General features: G+C 39.4%; 1 protein-coding gene across 9 annotated transcripts in view; it reads right to left on the bottom strand.

Moving 5' to 3' along the window:
- The window catches only part of ITPR2 (inositol 1,4,5-trisphosphate receptor type 2), a 497,457-nt gene that overhangs the window by 363,273 nt on the left and 114,206 nt on the right, over nucleotides 1-19,978 (bottom strand). For all 9 annotated transcript variants that reach the window (XM_035028030.1, XM_035028031.1, XM_035028032.1 and 6 more), the window contains one exon: nucleotides 7,116-7,160. In XM_035028030.1, coding sequence (XP_034883921.1) covers nucleotides 7,116-7,160 — 45 coding nt within the window. The remainder of the gene's footprint in view (nucleotides 1-7,115; nucleotides 7,161-19,978) is intronic.

The raw sequence follows: 19,978 nt of genomic DNA, 5'->3' as shown, positions 1-19,978 counted from the left end.
AATAATGAATGGATTAACAAAATGCAGTATATGCACATAATGGAATATTATCTGGTCATAAAAAGGAATGAAGTACAGATACATGCTATAGCATATGCATGAACTTTGAAAACATTATGCTAAGTGAAAGAAGTCAGACACAGAAGTCCACATATTCTATAAGCCCATATACGAAATGTCCAGAATAGGCAAATCCTTAGAGAGAATAGATTCATGTCTGCCAGGGCCTGGGGGAGGGGAGGAGGGCAAGTGACTGTTAATGGATTTAGGCTTTCTTCTTGTGGAAGGAAGAAAGGAAGGTAGGAAGGAAGGAAGGAACAAATGAACAAACTAACTCCAAAGGATGTTGTTTCATTGATGTCTGCCATGTAGGTCGATATGAAAATTCAGGGGTTATACTAAGATATGGATGGCAAAGAAGCATTTTGCCTGGAACATAATGGTGACGCAAGAACCACACTTCTGCCTGGGTGCAAATAGCTAACGCCAAGAAAGCCTCAAGAAGTTCTATAGAATCCTCTTATACGCGGCCCTGGAGAATACCATTTGCACCTAGGAATTCCTTCTCAATGGTAAAAATGGTGGTGCCATCTGATATTGAAAATGATAATGACTATGATGAAGAAGAAAACCAAGAGAGGAGGAAGGAGAAGGTTTAAGAAGAGGAAGTGATAGGGCGCCTGGGTGGCTCAGTTGGTTGAGCGACTGCCTTCGGCTCAGGTCAGGATCCTGAAGTCCCTGGATCGAGTCCCACATCGGGCTCCCTGCTCGGCAGGGAGTCTGCTTCGTCCTCTGACCCTATCCCCTCTCATGTGTTCTCTCTCTCTCAAATAAATAAATAAATAAATAAATAAAAAAGAAGAAGAGGAAGTGATAATTCTGAAAGAAAGAAGAGGAAGTTTGCTTTCGTTATAATCCTCATAAGATGAAAACTTGAGGAGAAACAGACCAGAAGAATTACAGTCACAAAGAAATACCATAAAAGAACTGGTTTTTAGACTCTACAGTGCTACTGCAGCCAAAAGAAAGAACCACCAACATAATTAATATTAATTAATACATGTGAGAGAAGACTGCTTCATAACATAGGAACACAGAAATAATGGACAAGATCAGTCAATTGTAGAAATAACCCAAAGGATTTTTTGAATAGGTAGGCAAAGGGATTTGAGAACAAGTGACTTCAGTGGATTATTAGAAAGGCACAAATAAAATATGACTTTAATTAAGGAAAATAAAATTTAATCAATTATATTGAACCATGTTTGAAGAAAGGCTTTATTAACAGAGATGAACATGTAACCTAAATAAATAGAGATTCGGTGAGCAGGATTTGGCAGTTTCTCTCATCATTGCTAGTGCAGATGCAAAAAATTAATATTCTGGTCTTTTCAGAGGAATACCATATCCCTAAAAAGAATATGTGCCATCTACTTTCCTGAGCCTCCCGCACACAAATCTTCTAATTATAACAGCTTTTCCTATAGATTTTACTTCAAGGAAAATGCACTAACTAACCCAACAATTTAGATTTACTTAGCAATTGAAAGTTGGCATTGTGGTTTATACATCAGTCACTTGTGAGTTCATTTAGTACAAGTCAATCCTACTGTATATACATACTCTCTTTTTGAAATGCTCATAAAATAAATTTTCTAGCCTTACAAAAAGAAAGCAGATCCAGGATCCTAGATTGTCCTCCTACTCCACCCCCTTTGGTAATACGTGGGTTCCCAACTAAAGTAGTCAGGAACCTCTCTGTTTTGACACTCTTATAATGAACAATAACATTCTTTTCCAAACATAGAAAGAAACCTCGTTTATTAGGGCTAATTAAAAGAGGTCACTCTGAATTACTCATACTATTTAAGACCTATGGTTTAATTTTAATTACATAGGATAAGTGGAATGTACCACTACACCCCTAAATAATTTGCTTAGGTCCCCGGGGGAGGAGGGGGAGGAAGAAGATTTAATGAATAGATAAATTCCATTTATAAATAGTATAACAATTATTTATGGGTGAAAAGAGTTTCTAACATCTTTTGCAGTTTTTTAAAGCAGTGCTATACATTTTGCTTTTAATCTCTTATACTCCGCTAATTTGCTTAACAAACTCCCCTTCATAAACAGTTCCACAGTAAATTTCAAGACAGCCCCTCAAAATTTGTGAACAATAAAACATGAATGATGAGTTATAAATATATAAATATATATTTATATATATAAATATATAATTTTTAAATGTATGGATCAAGCTTCAATCCATAAGAAAAACCAATATTGTATTCCTATAATATGAAGGCAGTTCTGTTCAAAATTGTGTGCCTGTGGCTTTTGTTTGTAAACCCATATCTTTTTTTTAAGTAAGAAACAAGACACACACAAAAACTAAAAAAAAAAAGAAAGAAAGAAAGAAAGAAACAAGACACACAGAATTACAGAAGCAAAATGCCTCCCTTCTCACATCTTGAAAATACATTTAAGGTCCAAGAAAGCTTAAGCAGGTGTTAGATTTAATATCAGCTAGCTATCCAAAACCCTCCACTTAGGGAATGCAGTGCCTCAGAATGTTAACCTAGTCTGCTGGGCTCTTATAAAACTGGCGTTTTCTCTTGGAAACAAAGGCACACAGCCTCTCGGGTTATACAAGTCAAAAATCCCCTTATGAAGAAACAGCCGAGTAAACGAATGGCTCTCCCGGCTTCTCCCGGCTTCTCCTCGCTTCTCCCGCCTGTCCTGGGCCCTGCTGGTGGAGGCACAGCCCTTAGCCTCCTGTAACACCTTCTCTGTTGACTCATTTGTGAGTCACCGAATTTTTAGCAGAGACATCACGTTGCAATTCTGTTGCTCGGAGCCAGAGACATTCTGTAAGAAAGAATGTATATGCATTTTCGGGGCTGATGCAGACCCGCGTGCGGCCACAGCACGGCAGCATCATGACGTGCAGGCATCTGTGTTTTTGGTCAGACCCTCCAGGGCCTCACGGCTGACTTTATGTAACAGACATAACCCTGCTATTTAAAGCTGCAGACGCTTCTTCTCTTGCCTGGTTCCTTACGATTCTGTTATTCTTTTTTTTTTTAAGATTTTATTTATTTATTTGACAGAGACACAGCGAGAGAGGAAACACAAGCAGGGGGAGTGGGAGAGGGGAAGCAGGCTTCCCGCGGAGCAGGGAGCCCGATGCGGGGCTTGATCCCAGGACCCTGGGATCATGACCTGAGCCGAAGGCAGACGCTTAACGACTGAGCCACCCAGGCGCCCAAGATTCTGTTACTCTTAAACTCATTCCTACTATGACCCTTTTTCCGTTCTTTTCCTTATCACCTTACCACTGATGAATATAAACTCAAGGAAATTTGGGGGTCTTTGTTCAAAATCTGGTCCCCCACCACCACTCTCCCCCAAAAAAGTCTATAAAATAGAATCTTCCAGTACATTTCAGCCAAGTATCATGGTTCCTAGAACACTGCTATTTATGTATGTCTATACGCAAAGACTGGTGGTTCTCAATGGGCAGAGAGTCTGGACCCCAGGGGGGGCCTTTGGCAATTTCCAGATGCATTTTTAGTTGCCGCAACTGAGAGCAGGGTGGACAACAACTGGCATCCAGTGAGCAGAGTCCATGGATGTGCTCGACCTCCGACAGTGCCAAGGACAGCACCCCACAAAAAGGAATTCTCCGGGCCAATCTATCGGTATTGCTGAGCTTGAGAATCCCCGGCATAGACAAAGACACTCCCTTGAAAAATCCGATCACATTCCACATCAATATGGTAATGTGAAAATGGGTGGTGTTATTCCAAAAAAAAAAAAAAATCCCCTTCAAAGAGCCATTTGAAAAGATGCAGCCTTTCAAGGAGAAGAAAACTAATGACTGTCAGGTTCCCAGCTGGGCTTGACACAGTTCCAATGTTTACACGGTCCCTGTGGATGCTGTACATTTGTAAGATTGGAAATAATAGGCTCCTTTGTAGAATAAATACAGCAATTTGGGTCTTAATGGGAGCTCTGACACACACCGCCTCATTTCACTAGCACCATGCATTGACCTTTGAGACTTCAAAACTGGAAGGCAACATTTTGATAAAGGTTTCTCAATTACAGGAAAAATATTAACTGGATATTAAATAGACAACATAAAGGAAAATTTGGAAAGAAAAATAATTAGCATGGTCACAGTGAACTCAGTGTTACTGAAACCCAGATCTGAGGTGAGATAGCATTCTGTTTGGGGAAATTGATTTCACTTTTCACAGGCTAAGCTCTAACTGCTCCTTTGTTTTCTTTTTTATTTTTTTTTCTTTTTTTTCTTTTTTTATTTTTTAAAGATTTTATTTATTTATCTGACAGAGAGACAGCGAGAGAGGAAACACAAGCAGGAGGAGTGGGAGAGGGAGAAGCAGGCTTCCCGCTGAGCAGGGAGCCCGATGCGGGGCTCGATCCCAGGACCCTGGGATCATGACCTGAGCCGAAGGCAGACGCTTAACGACTGAGCCACCCAGGCGCCCCCTTTGTTTTCTTTTTTAGACAGAAACATAATTATTGCTAGGTGGCAAATGGTCTATAAAATAAGAAGCCATATTGTTAGCTTTACTGTTCCATATTTTCAGTTTTATTTACTTTCAAGCTAGGGATTAAGGATAGGGAAAAAAAAAAAATGAAATCAAATGTCTCCAGTTGGATCTCTCTCTGAGATGGCAGATGAGATCCAGCTATAAACTTCTAAGGCAAAGCAGACGCACCTGTGTTATAGGCAATTAAAGTACTGCTGGTAACAACAGCCTCACAGAAGAGTGCTCTTTCTCACTTTTAGAGGTGGATGAAGAACTTGTATTTCAGAACATAAAGGAAAGAAGTCTAACTAAAAGCTCGATGGACACAAACAGCAAACTTCATGGATTCTTTACTTGTATTCCCTGTGCTGCTTCATAAAACTTCCTACTCTATCTCCCACTCAGTTCTGCCCAGAAGCCTCAGCAGCATCACCAAATAGTATGTAGCTGGAAGGACGTAAGCAAAGAGATATAATTCAATTGCACAATTTGAAGCTTTGGGGTGATGCCCTTCTAACAGAAACAACGTACATTTTTAGCCTACCAACATCTTTCATTCAAAGTTTCCTTTTATCTGATTGAATGTTAACCTCATGGCATATAGGTGACGAACACAGGGCAAACATCCTCATCCCATCATTCGGGTAGGAAGCGGAGTCTCAGGAAGGCTATCTGACATGTCCAAGGCCACACAAGTCAATGGTGGTGCAAGAAGTAGAACTCCCCTGGTTCTATACAACGCAGAAGTCATGTAGAATATCATAAATAAAGACCTCGAGAAAGAGAAAAAGCAACCCCTGACATCCGATGGTTGGCCTGGTATGACCAGGCAGGCTCAGTGTGGCCAAGGGCACCCCGACGCTCACGGATGGGCCACACTGTCCTCCCGTGAACATGAACGATTCCACAGAACACTGACATCAGACACGGCTGCTCCATAGTCATGTCTGAACACCAACAAAATGTGGAGGTTGTCCAAGCCATAAAAACTATCTAAGATCCCTCTCCCCTAAAATGAGTGCTGCTTCTTTAGCACTTAGAACCTTAGCCTGGCTCTCATCTTTTGCCCTCCCTATAGATAAACTGTATTAAGATACTTCCTCTTCCTGACAGCATTCATTCCTATCTACAGTAAGCCCCCCTGCCTTAAATCCTCCCCAAAACCATCTTATACAAGCCCAAATCCTACCACAGGTTCTTTCTAACACCCTCTGAGAGGCCCCACAGTTCCCAGGGGTGTAAGTGCAATGTGTAATTAATTCCACTTGTTTAAGAACAGGTGTGTTCCTGGTGGTCTTTGGCCAGAGACCATTGATCAGCTTATAGCAAGAACCAAAGACTCAGCTTTTAAACATGGTTACAGATGGCATTTTTCTAAATCAAAGGAAAATAAGAACACAACAATCCTGGGCTAGCTATTTGAAAACCGAGGAGAGAAGAGTCCCCACAGGGACATAAAACTGAATTAGAAATGAGTGATCCAACTGATCTAACAAGCCTACTACTGTGTTTAGGGACATTTTGATACAAATTAAAGTTTTCATTGGGCCAATGACTTGATACTTCAGCTTTATTTCTATTGTAAACCTGATAGATGGAGAAAGAAGTCAAACAGGATTGACTCAGGTCCAGAAATTCTGATTTGATTCACCTCCCCCATATCAATATCCTCATAAAACATAAAGCTGAGAGCCAATGCAAAGACAGAAGTCATTTCAATTAAATAGTCCAACCCATTCTGTCAAAGGGTAGAATTTTGGACGATGCAGTAATAATTCTTAGCAATTCCAAAAGAGACTGCTAAACTCCTAAGAAAATTAAATTATAGACTGTGTCTATTTTACTTTAAAATATCTAGCTAAATTGCTAAAATATGTAGATATATAGATATGTATATAAATCCAGCCCATCAACCAGCTTTTGTCTGTATTACATCAAATATCCTCAATTTCAGAATTTTCTATTGAATTAAGTCATGTTGTTGTCAGACAGTCATCTTCTTTACAAACAACTGAAATAATAATATTTAAAAGATCAGACTGAATAATAATAAATATCTTAATGAAAGTTGGCTTTAAAATAAGATTGAGATTTTCTGAATAGCATGTTTTAGAATATCAGAAAAATCAGTCATACAATTGTTTGATGCCTCAATTTCTCCCCATAAACAGAACCCAAATTATTTTCAGTCAGAAAGGATTGTCCTGTTGTCCTCTTTTAATATCATACCATAATTCAATTTATCCTTCCTAACTTCTATGCACTCTGAAAACTAAACCTAGAGCCACCATATCTCCCAGATGCCCACTGCCTTCAGTGCTCTATCATAAATGGCCTCCAAGGTGCTAGAAATCTCCCTAAATACCCATTACTGGACATCTTTTTATAATGTAAGCCATGTCATCTTTTACTTTTTATCTGTGATCCATAGCCTCTAGTCTGAGAATCTCTCTCAGAATCCCTAGTCTTCAAATTTTCTATTAACTTCTCAATTTGTTCATATAAAATATAAACAATATATTTGGAGTTTGTTGGGGAAAAAACAATTTCACTCACCACATTTTTTCCTTCATTTTGAGCATCTCGATAATCAGGATTAAGCTAAAAAACAAAACAAAACCAGTTTTGAATCTCTATGAAAAGCACATTAACAAGACCAATGATCTTTAATTCAGTTCACTATTGTATCCTTAACTAAATCCAATATTAAAAAAAAAAACCTAAGAAAGAAACCATTACTAAATAGTACAATTTAAAACACTACTTTCAAACTCTAATTGCAGGAGACATGAGCTAAAATGCCATGTTTATTGCTTTTGTTTATATTAGAACAGTTTACATCTTTGAACAAGTGAGAGCTGACAATCTCACATCCTCCGAGGAAGCCTTCAAGAGAATTCGTCATGTTGCCCACCACAAAATCTGCTATTCATCAATAACTCAATTTTTAAAATTAGACCAAAGGAGAGTCTTTGTAACAACGATTCAAGATCATGTTCCACATGCTATATACACAAGAAAAGAAAAATCAAGCAAAAGAAGAGCTATCTATCAGATATCTGTATCAGATATGAGGGCTAATGCATGAGTGTTGTGGGGTTTGGGGGTCATTCCAACAAAGATGGATGAGCTCTGGATATGCTGAGTGTTGGCCCGCACATTTCCAGCTGGCCAGAATCCATACCTCCCGACTCCCGCCTGATGACACAGTCCCAAAAAGATGTCTGCATTGTACTGAAACAACTAGTTCATAATTTGTAAAGCAACAGACTTATGAGTAAGGTGTTTTTCTCTAAATAATGAGTTGTTCACTTGATTTTTACTATTTTAATATGAATCAGTTGGTGTCTATAATATGTAACCCCAGGTATGAAAGTCACCATTTAAAATGTAAGGTCAAGGGCGCCTGGGTGGCTCAGTTGGTTAAGCGACTGCCTTCGGCTCAGGTCATGATCCTGGAGTCCCGGGTTCGAGTCCCGCATCGGGCTCCCTGCTCAGCAAGGAACCTGCTTCTCCCTCTAACCCTCCCCCCTCTCATGTGCTCTCTCTCTCTCATTCTCTCTGTCTCAAATAAATAAATAAAATCTTTAAAAAAAAATAAAATAAAATAAAGACTGAAAATTCAAGATTGTAGGGAGGAGAAATAAAAAATATTTAAAATGTAAGGTCAAGAGTCTTTCTCAGAACGACACTTGGCTAGTAGCTCTGAGGAATGTCCTCTCAACTTATTACTAAATATCAGTGAAGGTGCTGCAAAGGATCAAAAGCAAAACAGAACAAAACAAAAAAAAGTCTGAATCTCATTGAAAACTAAGACTGAAAAACAACCTAAACCCAAATCTACAATGAACTGTCAGTCTTCCCAAAGCAGCTGGTGCGGGGGGAGAAGCAGACACGTCCCCAGTTTTTCCCTCCCGGCATACCCACACCTCACTTTAAGCTAACAGCCTTTAGAGCACAGTTAAGATACTTGCTGTGGCTGCCACAGTTTGTCCATTCTCTCACAGACCCCGAGTATTTGCCCACCAGAAACCCACACAGAAGTGTGTGTCGCTGAGGAGCCCTTGTTAGACTAAGCAGAAACCTGTCTCCCCGGGACTCCCATCCACTGTCCCACTACCTCTGTCTTCTCATGACCACAGAAATGCAACAAAGCTCAGAAAACAAATGGGCAGAGAGTCAAGGGGGCAGATAATAGCAGAGGGCTTTCTGAGAAGCACTTCCTGAAGAAAGAGAAGAGCAAGAACAGTGGCTTCGTATATGGGAATTAGACTGCCTAACATTGTAGAAATAGCAAAGGGGTAGAAGAGAGAAGTAAGGGCCACAGAGCCCAGGCAGGCAGAGTCGCCATCTGCGGGACCTGGGACCTACAGTGGGCCCTACGGCTGAAGACTGAGAAAAAGGATCAAGAATTTTAACAAATAGAACAAAATGACCATCCACTCAACCCATCTGGCTCTGCACAGAGCCCACTTGTCTGAGGATAGGAAGGAAGGAAGGAAGGAAGGAAGGAAGGAAGGAAGGAAGGAAGGAAGGAAGGAAGGAAGGAAAGAAAAAACAACATGGGACTGATTAAAAAGCATATTATAAGGGGAAATTCTTTTCTCAGAGTCTTTCTGAATATTTTCTATGGTATGATGAAAAATCAACTTTCAAGAAATGGTTTGACATATTCAAGAAAGTGTAAGTAAACATTTCCTCTACGTAAAGACAACAGAATAAAATGAACAGCTGAAAATACAATACAAAAATAATGACATAAATAATAATATACAAATATAAAGAATTATAAAAAGTGAAGAAGGATTTCACTAAAAATGAAAACACGAATACAAAATTAAACTCCATGTTGGCAGCAATAAAAAGCACATTTGATGCTGCAGGAAATGAGTGATGCAAAGCATAAAAGAATTGAACAGCCATCTCTCAATACAGAGGAAGGGTATAAAGAAATAAAAATGAGGAAAAAGCAAGTAGTCATGGAGGACCAGAGAAGGGCCTATCAATTAACGGATGATGGGTGTACTGAAGAAGAAGAGAAAATTAGTGGAATACAAGCAACGATCAAAGATAATACAAAACAAAGCTTTGCTCAGCTGAAGAACTGGGTATGCAGAGGTTACCATACCCCAGGAAAATCAACTAAAATGGACAGACACATTCTTTAAGGACAATGAGCAGGGGCGACAAAAGGGAAAACAATGGTAGGGACATAAAATAGAGCCAGAAATTAGGTTTAGACAAAAATGCTTACCATGTAACAGGAGAATGGATAAATAAAAATGGGGCATATTCAAACAATGGAGTACTACTCAGTAATAAACATGATGAGCTGCTGATATAGCAACAAGGCTGGATCTCAAAAATATATACAACAGAATATTGTTCAGCTATAAAAAAAGAACGAAATCCTGTCATTTGCCACAATATGGATGGACCTTGACAACACTGTGCTAACTGAAATAAATCTGAGAAAGACAAATAGTGTAAGATCTCACTTATCTATGGAATCTAAAACAAACTGAGCTCATAGGTACAGAGAACAGAGTGGTGGGTTGCCAGAGGTGGAAGATGGGGCATGAGTGCAATGGGTGAAGGGAGTCAAAAGGTACATACTTCCAGTTATAAGAAAATATGTCCTGAAGGTACAATGTCCAGCATGGCAATTATAGTTAACAATACTGTACTGCATGTGTGAACGTTGCCAAGACAGTAGATCTTAAAGTTCTCATCCAATAATTACATGTGCTGATGGATGTTATCTAGACCTAACTGCAGTAATCATTTCACAATATATACACACACCAAATCATTATGTTGTACGTCTAAACTAATAAAAGGTTATATGTCAATTACATATTAATTTTTTAAAATATCTTAAGTGGAAGAAGCCTGACACTGTATGACTCCATTTACACCAATTCTAAGGTCAGAGAAAACTAAACTGTGGTTAAACAAACCAGAAATTGAGGGCTGGAGTGGGGAGGTACAAGGGAGGGGAGTGGATAGAAAGCAGAACCCAGCCCAAGAGTCACATGACAGGAGTCTCTCAGGTTTTAGAACTAACAATGGGAGGCAGGGGAGAGGGCAAGAAAAGGGGAATCCAGTTACAAGTTGCCCCTTAGTGCTAGGCCAGCAACTGGGGAGACCTGAGGCAGAACTTTTCTTTTTCTTTGGAGATACGTATCTCAGGCTCCTTAAATTCCCTTGAATTACAAATAAAAGAATTAATTCCAAAACAGGCTTATTCTTGCTTTTGGAATCCAAGAGTGAAAGGTAGAAAGCCAAAAAGATAGGGAATTAACTGGCCTCCTGTGTACTGATTAATCAAACACAAAACGACACACTTTTCCTTGGTAGTAATGATAGTTCCAGCATAGTGCCCAGGAGGGGTTTATCCAGCTATTTTAGTCACGCATTACTGTTTTGCATTTTTTAATTTGTTTTCAATTTGAAGAATTCAGATGTTTTTTCAAGTTAAAAAAGTAGCCATACTAAAATTATAGCTAAATTATTTCCAAAAGATATGCAGCATGTTTAGCCGTGGATAGATCTCATGGTCAAAGCGTTCATTCAATAAGCGTTAAGAGTAGTTTGGCCACAGACACTGTGGAGGGAATTCATGCTGGAAACCATGATGTATCCTAAATAAAATGTGTAAAGGAACGGGAATTAACATACTTAGGTCAAACACAAAATCATGTATGCCCTCTAAAATGTAAGCTATATTCCAACCCAAAGATAACGCTACTTTCTGAAATTCAGTCTTCATACATTTCACCCACTCGGGGTCACCCATTTCAATCCCCAAGGTCAATCCCTCAGGGAAGTCTGGAAACTGGACTCCAGGCTCTGCCCTGGGAAGAGATACCCATGAGCTTTAGGAAAGTTCACCTAACCTTGGAACTCAGGGTCCTCAGCTGTTAAATGAGAAAAGTCTATGACCAAAGCTTAATTGTACTAATTATATGTCATTAAATTTTATTTATTCATGTCTTTGGCAACAATACTAAAGATGGTGCTGATCAGTTAGATTTTGCCTCATCTTGTGTCTCTCTGGCTATAATGTGTTTTTTTTTTAATAATTAATATGGAGTTATTGCTTCAGTAAATTCATTAAAGTGATAATAATAATGAGGAGAAAGAGGAGGAAGAGGAGGGGAAGCCACCCAAATATATCTATGCCTATATAAATTCACCAATATTAACTGAAGACCAAATAAATATATGCTTTAATGTGTGTTTTAATTATAGTGCTGCTTTCCTTCTCTGAATATAAGAGCAGCAATTATTAAAGTAATTAGACTAACGATGAATCAAAAATATATTATTTCTAAAGAAGGGGTAAAAAGACATGGTCATGTGAAGATTCCGGAATTTTTTAGGACTTTAAAGGAAATATTTCTTTATGTTAAAAATAAATTATAAACCTGGCATTAGAGAGAGAGAACTTTTTTTTTCCCCTTAGAAAGACCTAATATGCTTTTCAATCATTTATTCAACAAACATTAATAGAACATCTATAATGGGCAAAGCATTATGGCATATGGTATTTTAGCAAAGACAAAGAGAATATGGTCGCTGACCACGAGACGTTACAATCTAGGAAGGAAAATAAGACATAAATACAGTTAGCTGTAATATAAAATAGAACGTGACAAGAGATACCAGACAAGAATGAATAATTTATAAATAATATAGGTCAGAGGAAGGAGGGATCTGTGGTGGGCAAATTTAGCCAAGAATTATTCATAGAGGGGCTCCTGGGTGGCTCAGTCAGTTAAGCATCTGCCTTCGGCTCAGGCCATGATCTCAGGGTCCTGGGATCGAGCCCCACATCGGGCTCCTGCTCAGCGGTGAACCTGCTTCTCCTTCTCCGTCGGCTGCTCCACCCCCACTCGTGCTCTCTCTCTCTCAAATAAAAAAATAAAATCTTAAAAAAAAAGGATTATTCATAGAGAAGGTAGCATCCAAGATAAGCCCTGAAGGATGGATTGAATCATAACTGGCAGAGAAAGAAAAGAGTGAAGAAGAAAGGCAGTACAGGGGAAATGAATTGGCATTCATTCATAGATAATTCATAGATCATTCAAGATAAGAAAATGAGACTGTTCAGAGAAGACCCAGAAATGTCATTTATGGAATACTTTTTACATGTTTTTAAAGGTTAATTCATTTCCCCTTATAATTATCCTATTAGAAGGGATTCTTTTCTTTAAAAAAAAAAAAGTTTATTTGTTTTAGAGAGAGAAAGAGTGGGCAATTGGGGGGGTGGCAAGAGGGAGAGAGAGAATCTCAAGCAGACTCCCCCGCTGAGCTTGGAGCGCAGGGCTCCACTCGGGGCTCGATCTCACGACCCTGAGATCGTGACCTGAGCCAAAATCCAACTTGGATGCTCAATCAACTGAGCCACCCAGGTGCCCCCTATTAGGAGGAATTCTTCACCCCACTTTACAGATGAGGCCCCAGTGGGGCACATCAAGTGAAGTCTTCTGTGCAAAGTCACACCACTCGGAAGCACAGGTCTGATGATTCCAAAGCTCCATCCTTTAATTACGATACCATGTTACTTCCCTCCTGCCTCCATAAAGAGGAGGGGCATGATCCAAGGTAGGATCCAAGCCAGCCCAGACCAATGGGGCTTTTAAACCATAGGCTAATGGGTTTACATCTTCAGAAGGATTTTGAATATCACTGGGGAAGTGTTTGCAAAAACACTACGTTAAAAATCCTCAACCGGCCATGGTCAGTAGAAGATGGAGACAGGGGATGAAAGAGGCAAAGAAACCAAGCATGGTGGTTCTAGTAAGAGGTAGCAGAGGCCTGACAAAAATAATCATGCTGAATGTAAAGGAAAAAGCAGATGCAGAAGATGTTATGGAAACCGAGTCAGTAGAATTGGAATGTGTAAACTGAGACAGAAAAATGTTTGTCATGACTCTCAGGTTTTTAACACTGCACTAAGAAAATGCACTGTTTCATGGGGAAACAATTCAATCTTAGATATATTTATTGAGCTTCAATGGCAGTGGGATATCCGAGATCAAATTCCTGGCCCACTGACTCCATGGGGGTGAGTAACAGGGAGACTGTGAAGAGCAAAGACCCAGTATGAACCCTTGAAGGGAGTTCTCATTCGAATGGCCAAAGAGAGCTGGAAAGGAGTCAGGTAGAGAATGTCACAAGTCAGAATAGAGAAGTGGCAGAGAAAGAGAGAGAGACAGAGAAATATCATGAACACTTAGGCAATGAAAACCATGATTGTACCACAGTCAAGTGAAAGACAACTGCAACTTTCCACCTAACACAATATCAAGAAGCAGACAGAACCCTTCTAAGTCCACAATATATGCTTATTTTCTTAAAACAAAAATGTTAGTTTTTTATGAGGAAATGTGTTTTGATCAATTTTTATGATATATAACATTAAAATCATCACTTGTATATTTTTAAATAATTATATATCTATATGGTTTTTTTTTCCCAATGCCTGGCATTTCAGAGACCATCTATTATTCTGACTGACAAGTCTAGAAAAGAAAAGAAGGGAAAAAATAACCTTTATTAAATGCTTATATGTGCCAGACACAATTTATATTTTGATATATAACATTTACGTGTGTGTGTGTGTGTGTGTGTGTGTGTGCTGTGTATGGAGGACCTGGTATATATATTCTTCCGTCATATTTATTTATATATACCTATACATACACAAACATACAAACCATAAACTATGGCTGATATAGTTAATAGAAAACTAAACACAGAGATATTTAAAACTATAACCCTAATATTCGTAAGATTCTATGCTGATGTACAGGTTCTTGAGTACTAAGTTTTTAACTAATTAATTAAATCCAAAGTCTGTTGCACAGTTAGGAAATAAGAGTTTACTGCCATCTGGTGGAAGTCTGGCCTATCTACAAACAAATAAGCTATTGCTTGCTTATTTGAAAGCACGATGATAAAATCTTTAACAAATAAAATTATTTGAACTACGTGATCTATCTTGTTCTGGAAAGGATCCTTATGGCTTTAATAATATCCCAAGAAAGAAAATGTAGAAACAGCAGATCAGAAATTGTAATACTTGATTTATAATTGCTCCCATGACAATGGAAGAATGGTTTCCTGAGGCTCCCATATTTCCCATTCAAAATATAATAAAATCACTTTCTCCCCCACTGATATGGTTGTGAACTCTCCTGCACCAATAAGGTGATACAAGTAAAAGATCCAGGGCAAATGGCCATGAGCGTGCTTACAACCGTGCTGTGTATTAAATGCAAAAATACATGGCTGTTTGCATTCCTTCCCCTCATGTTACCTTCTCTCTTGCATGGCCCACAGAAACTGACATCACAGGAAGACAGCCAACAATACAGTACTGTAAATGTTCCGGAAGGCTTTATCTGACAAAGCCACAAATGGCTTCATTCTCTAATTCACAATTAAATACTTTGTTCCACATTTTGTCCATGAGCTTCTAGCATTGCATATTTCTCAAAAATAAATTTTGGGGCACCTGGGTGGCTCAGTTGGTTAAGCGACTGCCTTCAGCTCAGATCATGATCCTGGAGTCCCGGGATCGAGTCCCGCATCGGACTCCCTGCTCAGCAGGGAATCTGCTTCTCCCTCTGACCCTCCCCACTCTCATGCTCTCTCTCCCTCTCAAATAAATAAATAAAATCTTTAAAAAATAAATAAATAAATTTTGAACTCCCTAAAACAAAATAGCACTATATTTATAGTGCTATTCTTAAATAGCTTGCAGTTTATGTGCTTTGTCTCTATAATTAGACTACAGAAGCTTCAGCATACGAAATGGTCTCAAAGCAAATGAGACCCTTCATTTCTCCCCAAGCAATAGCTTCATTACAGTTTTCTGGAAAACTTCGCCTCCCTGTAAGTACTGGTTAAAATAGAATATCAGAAGTATATGTATAAGTAGGAAGTATATGTATAAGTACAATTTTGAGGGTTTTTTTTTTTTTTTCTCATTTGTGCTTAGATTTAAGATTGCAGCCCCTTAAACTCACTTTGAGATTTAACGTGGTCATCTCTGGATGTTAATAATTTAAACATTACACAAAACTGATGATCTCAGATGTGTATGCATGCTGGAAATAATTGGAAAGGAGATGTCCCAGCGACTGAATTAATGTCCTTCTCCTCTACCCTGCAAACTCCCAAAGGACAAGGACAAAGGGTTGATTGCCTTGGTTTTCTTCACAGTATCAACACAGTGCTTCCACCTGGGAGGCAGTCAATAAACGACTGTGTACTGTTGGTGTAACAGCAGTCAGGGTTTCTCAATGTCGGCACTACCGGCATCTGGGGCCAGATAAATCTCTGTTGCAGTGGCCGTCCTGTGCACAGATGCTTAGCTGCATCCCTGGCCTCTACCCACTAGAGGCCAGTAGCTCCTTCTTCGCAAGCCTGACAATAAAAGTGCCTCCAGACATTGTCAGATAGCCCCTGGGCGACAGGATCACACTAGGCGAGAACCACTGCTATAGATGAAGCAACGCAAGTCTGCCATTGAACCCGAAGACTGTCATGACCTTGTTTTTGAACTTTGGACAAAGTACATCACCTCTCTGAACCTGGGTTTCCTCTTCTGGGAAGTGAAATGATTGGATTTACAGCCTCAGTCTCTCTCTCTGATTCATCCATTGGATTATCTCGTATTTACTGAACATAAATTCCGTGTACAAGGTATCCAGTGGTGAGCCCCTAGATTCCACGCCCCCCCAACCTTCAGTTACCTGGCTTACAAAAAAATACCAGTGCTGGATAAAAATTGTAATCATAATAACAGTAGAAGTAGTGATAGTAATAATAACACTACTCCATATTTTTTTGTCCCCTTCTCAATGGAAGTGAGGGGACTTCATAGTTGCTGAATATATTTTATGTGCAAGGTGCTGAACCTTCCGTATCTTCCTTAATTCCAAAATAATCCCATGGAATATATACTATCATCTTTTTTACACAAAAGGGAACTGAGATTCAGAGAGGTTAAATATCTGCTTTAAGTCAGATAGACTGTGAGCAGTATACATGGGATTTTTTTCCCCACTACACTAGGCTTTCTTTGCCACGCTGGCCAATATAAACACCATATACTCAAAAGCAATTCAAGAATTACATAATCCAATTTACCAGAAATGCCTCAAGCACAGTAAAGTAATATTTCAAATTATCAATATGTGTGTTGAGAATGGAAAGGCTGAGGGAAAAGAGTAATGTCCTGCCAGGTCCTGCTCCTCTGACAGGAGCTTCCCCTTAATGCAAAAACGGCTCTGTTCTCATCTTATTTTTTTTATTTTTTTTTAAAGATTTTATTTATTTACTTGACAGACACACAGCGAGAGTGGGAACACAAGCGGGGGGAGTGGGAGAAGGAGAATCAGGCTTCCCGCCGAGCAGGGAGCCCCATGCGGGGCTCGATCCCAGGATCCTGGGATCATGACCTGAGCGGAAGGCAGACACTTAACGACTGAGCCACCCAGGTGCCCTCATCTTATTTTTTTAAATATACCTTTAAAAGCCTATCTCAGAGGACTGTTTTCCCTTTATTACTGTTCCTGCTCCTTCACAGCCCTGATATGAAAAGTCAGTCCACCCCTACTTCCGCTTCCCAGCTTCCTTGTCATTCCTCCATCCCCTGGATTCTGGTTTCCACTAAAAATGCTCTCAATCACAAATGGCTGTATTCTTGCCAAGTGCTGTAAATACATTTTGTTCCTGAACTTTTTCGGTAGCACTCACTCCTTTTTGAAACTCTAGCCTCCCTTGCTTGACATTTGCGAATTTCAATCCATTGGACTTTCCAGCTGCCTCTCTTGACTTCTCAGGCACCCCATCTGTTGTCCACCCTTGAAAGATGATGTTCCCCTGAGGTCCACCTTCAAACACCTTCTCACTCTCTTCATACTGCCTCATGATCTCATCCATGCTGATGCTGACCTGTCAAGCCAATCCCCAAACTTCTAGAAGACGTGAACCCTGTGCCTATCAGGCATTTTCACCTGGACATTTTACAGCACCTCCAATTAGACCGAGTCAAAACTGAATGGATTATTTCCTCATCAGTGCTGCACCCCTTTTCCATTTTCCCTAAATTGATGAATGACATCACCAGCGCTCCAAAGCCAGAATCCTCCAACTCCTTAACCTTCAACATTCTGTGGATTACAGCTCCATTGCCTCGATGTCCTAAAAATGTCTTCTCCCCTTCCCCTTCTTGCCATTACCAATGCCACTCCCTTGGTTCAAATCCTCAAAGTTCCCTGAAAGTATCAGACTTTTGTCTCCTATCTGGGCTCCCTGTCTCTGAGGTGATCCCTTCCAGTTGCCAAGGCTCCAGAGCAGCTCTGTCTACTAGAACTTTCCCTGTGATGATGGAAAGGTTCTATATCTGCGCTATCCAATACCCTGTAGTTATTGAGCCACCTGAAATGTGGCTAGTGTAACTGACAAACTGACTTCTTAATTTTAATTTTAATAGCATTTATTTTCATTTAAATAGCCAACATGTGGCTACCGCATTAGCCATTGCAAATTCTAGAGTGGTCCTCTTTAAACACAAATTTATTTAGAACACTGTTCTTTATACTTTAAAAATAAAACCAATTCTCCTTAGCTTAATAGATATGGCCTGAAAAAATCAGCTGCCCTACATGTCTGGCCCTACTACTCCCCTCCCACCGTCTAGCACCACTTCCAAACTCACACATAGCCTATGTGTGATACACATATGTATTATCGACATAAAACCAGTTTGTACAATACCACACACCTCCTTGCCTGTGTAAAAGCCATCCTCACCGCCTGAACATGGTTTCTCCCCCTTCCCCACCTGCCTTACCCATCCACCAAGCAGCACCTCCTCCGGCCTCCTCACCATTCCTTGTACCCCCCTGGCATCTTAGTACCTCCCCATAAGCACGCCACTATTCCTATTGCTATAATACACTTATTACACTGTACTGAGAGCACCTCAAGGGCAGAAATTAGATTTTCTAGGGATATCACTGGTGTCTACCAAATGTTTACAAATAGCTATCCAGCCTCAGCCTCTAAGGTAACTACTTCAAACATTATTCCTCTTACAAATTAGATCAAATCCAAACCTTTCAATCAAAATCTTCAAGCAAAGGGATCTGTCACTCAATTATTCCTTTTAGAACCCCTTTCCTTGAGCCAGGCCTCCCTTTTTTCATCGTCTGCCTATGATTTGGACATTGCACAACCCTATCTGTGTCTCCCAGGCAACTTCTACAATGATTGTCCTTTTGTTTCTCTACCAATCTGTGTGTATTCCTTTCTTGGTGAACCAGGGAAAAGTTCACCCAAGCAAGGGCCTTCTTTGGCTAATTTCCTGCTGGCCTAACTCCACCTGCACACATAATCAGCCTGACATGATCCTGCCTGTTGACCATCCTGTGGTCATTACCTTGTAGACTGTCTTCCAAAGTAGGAAGTCAATTCTTTGAGGGCAGAGACTTATTCCTCTGCTTCCTTCTCTACAGCATACTCCACCATGCTATGCATTTATCAGTCACTTAAAAAGCATATATTAAAGACGGTATGAAATCTTAAACAGGATGTCTGTTGCTGCTGTGAATTCCAAAAATAATTATTCCCAACTCTTGCATTTTCAACATCCTATGATGTGTGTCTTATTTTTTTAAGAAGTATCTAGATATTAAAGATATAATTAAAAAAGTAAAATAAAAGCCATGGAGACTTCCTCTCCTATGAATAAGAGTATAATATAAGAAAATGAGTAAGACTAGGAAGTTACAAATCCATATGTTGGGAATGATTTGAAACTAAAGACCTAGGCATTTTTAAAAAGCAAAATAATAAAAGGATAAGCATTGTGTTTTAAATACTGTCAGAGGCTAATTTCCACCTGTTGTAGAATTGGAACTGGAAATCAATTTTTTTGTCAAGTGACAATGACTACAATAACTGTGATTTTGCCACACCTGTAGACACTTTCACACCAGTAAGACACATACATCCTGAGATGTGACTATACCAGGATCTTATCTGACCTTAGTTGACAAATGAAATATAAAACCCTAGCCTATGGATGACAGTATTTTGAGGCTAAGATTTCTCTTTTGATGGTAGAATACTACACAGAAGCACCCATTCTATTTTACTAGTTAAAATCAGTAGAGAATAAATTCCTAGCTTTCAATTTTCAGAGATGTATTTAATGCTTAATCCTCTTTCTTTCACCTTGCCATAAAAAAAAAAGACGTTATCTCAAGTACTAAAGGTCAAAGAAGAGATCCTCCAAGTACACCAGACTCTTGAATGAACAAAATAGCATCTGGCATTTAAAGTCATATTCTCTAAAGACAGAATATAGAGTCTTTCAAAGTCTTTTCAAGGAATGA

Source organism: Mirounga leonina, unplaced genomic scaffold (assembly GCF_011800145.1).
Source record: "Mirounga leonina isolate KUSES-001 unplaced genomic scaffold, KU_Mleo_1.0 Mir_201, whole genome shotgun sequence".
NCBI classification, from domain to species: domain Eukaryota; kingdom Metazoa; phylum Chordata; class Mammalia; order Carnivora; family Phocidae; genus Mirounga; species Mirounga leonina.
Note: the sequence above shows the minus strand (reverse complement) of the source record. Positions and strands in the feature narration are given on the sequence as shown.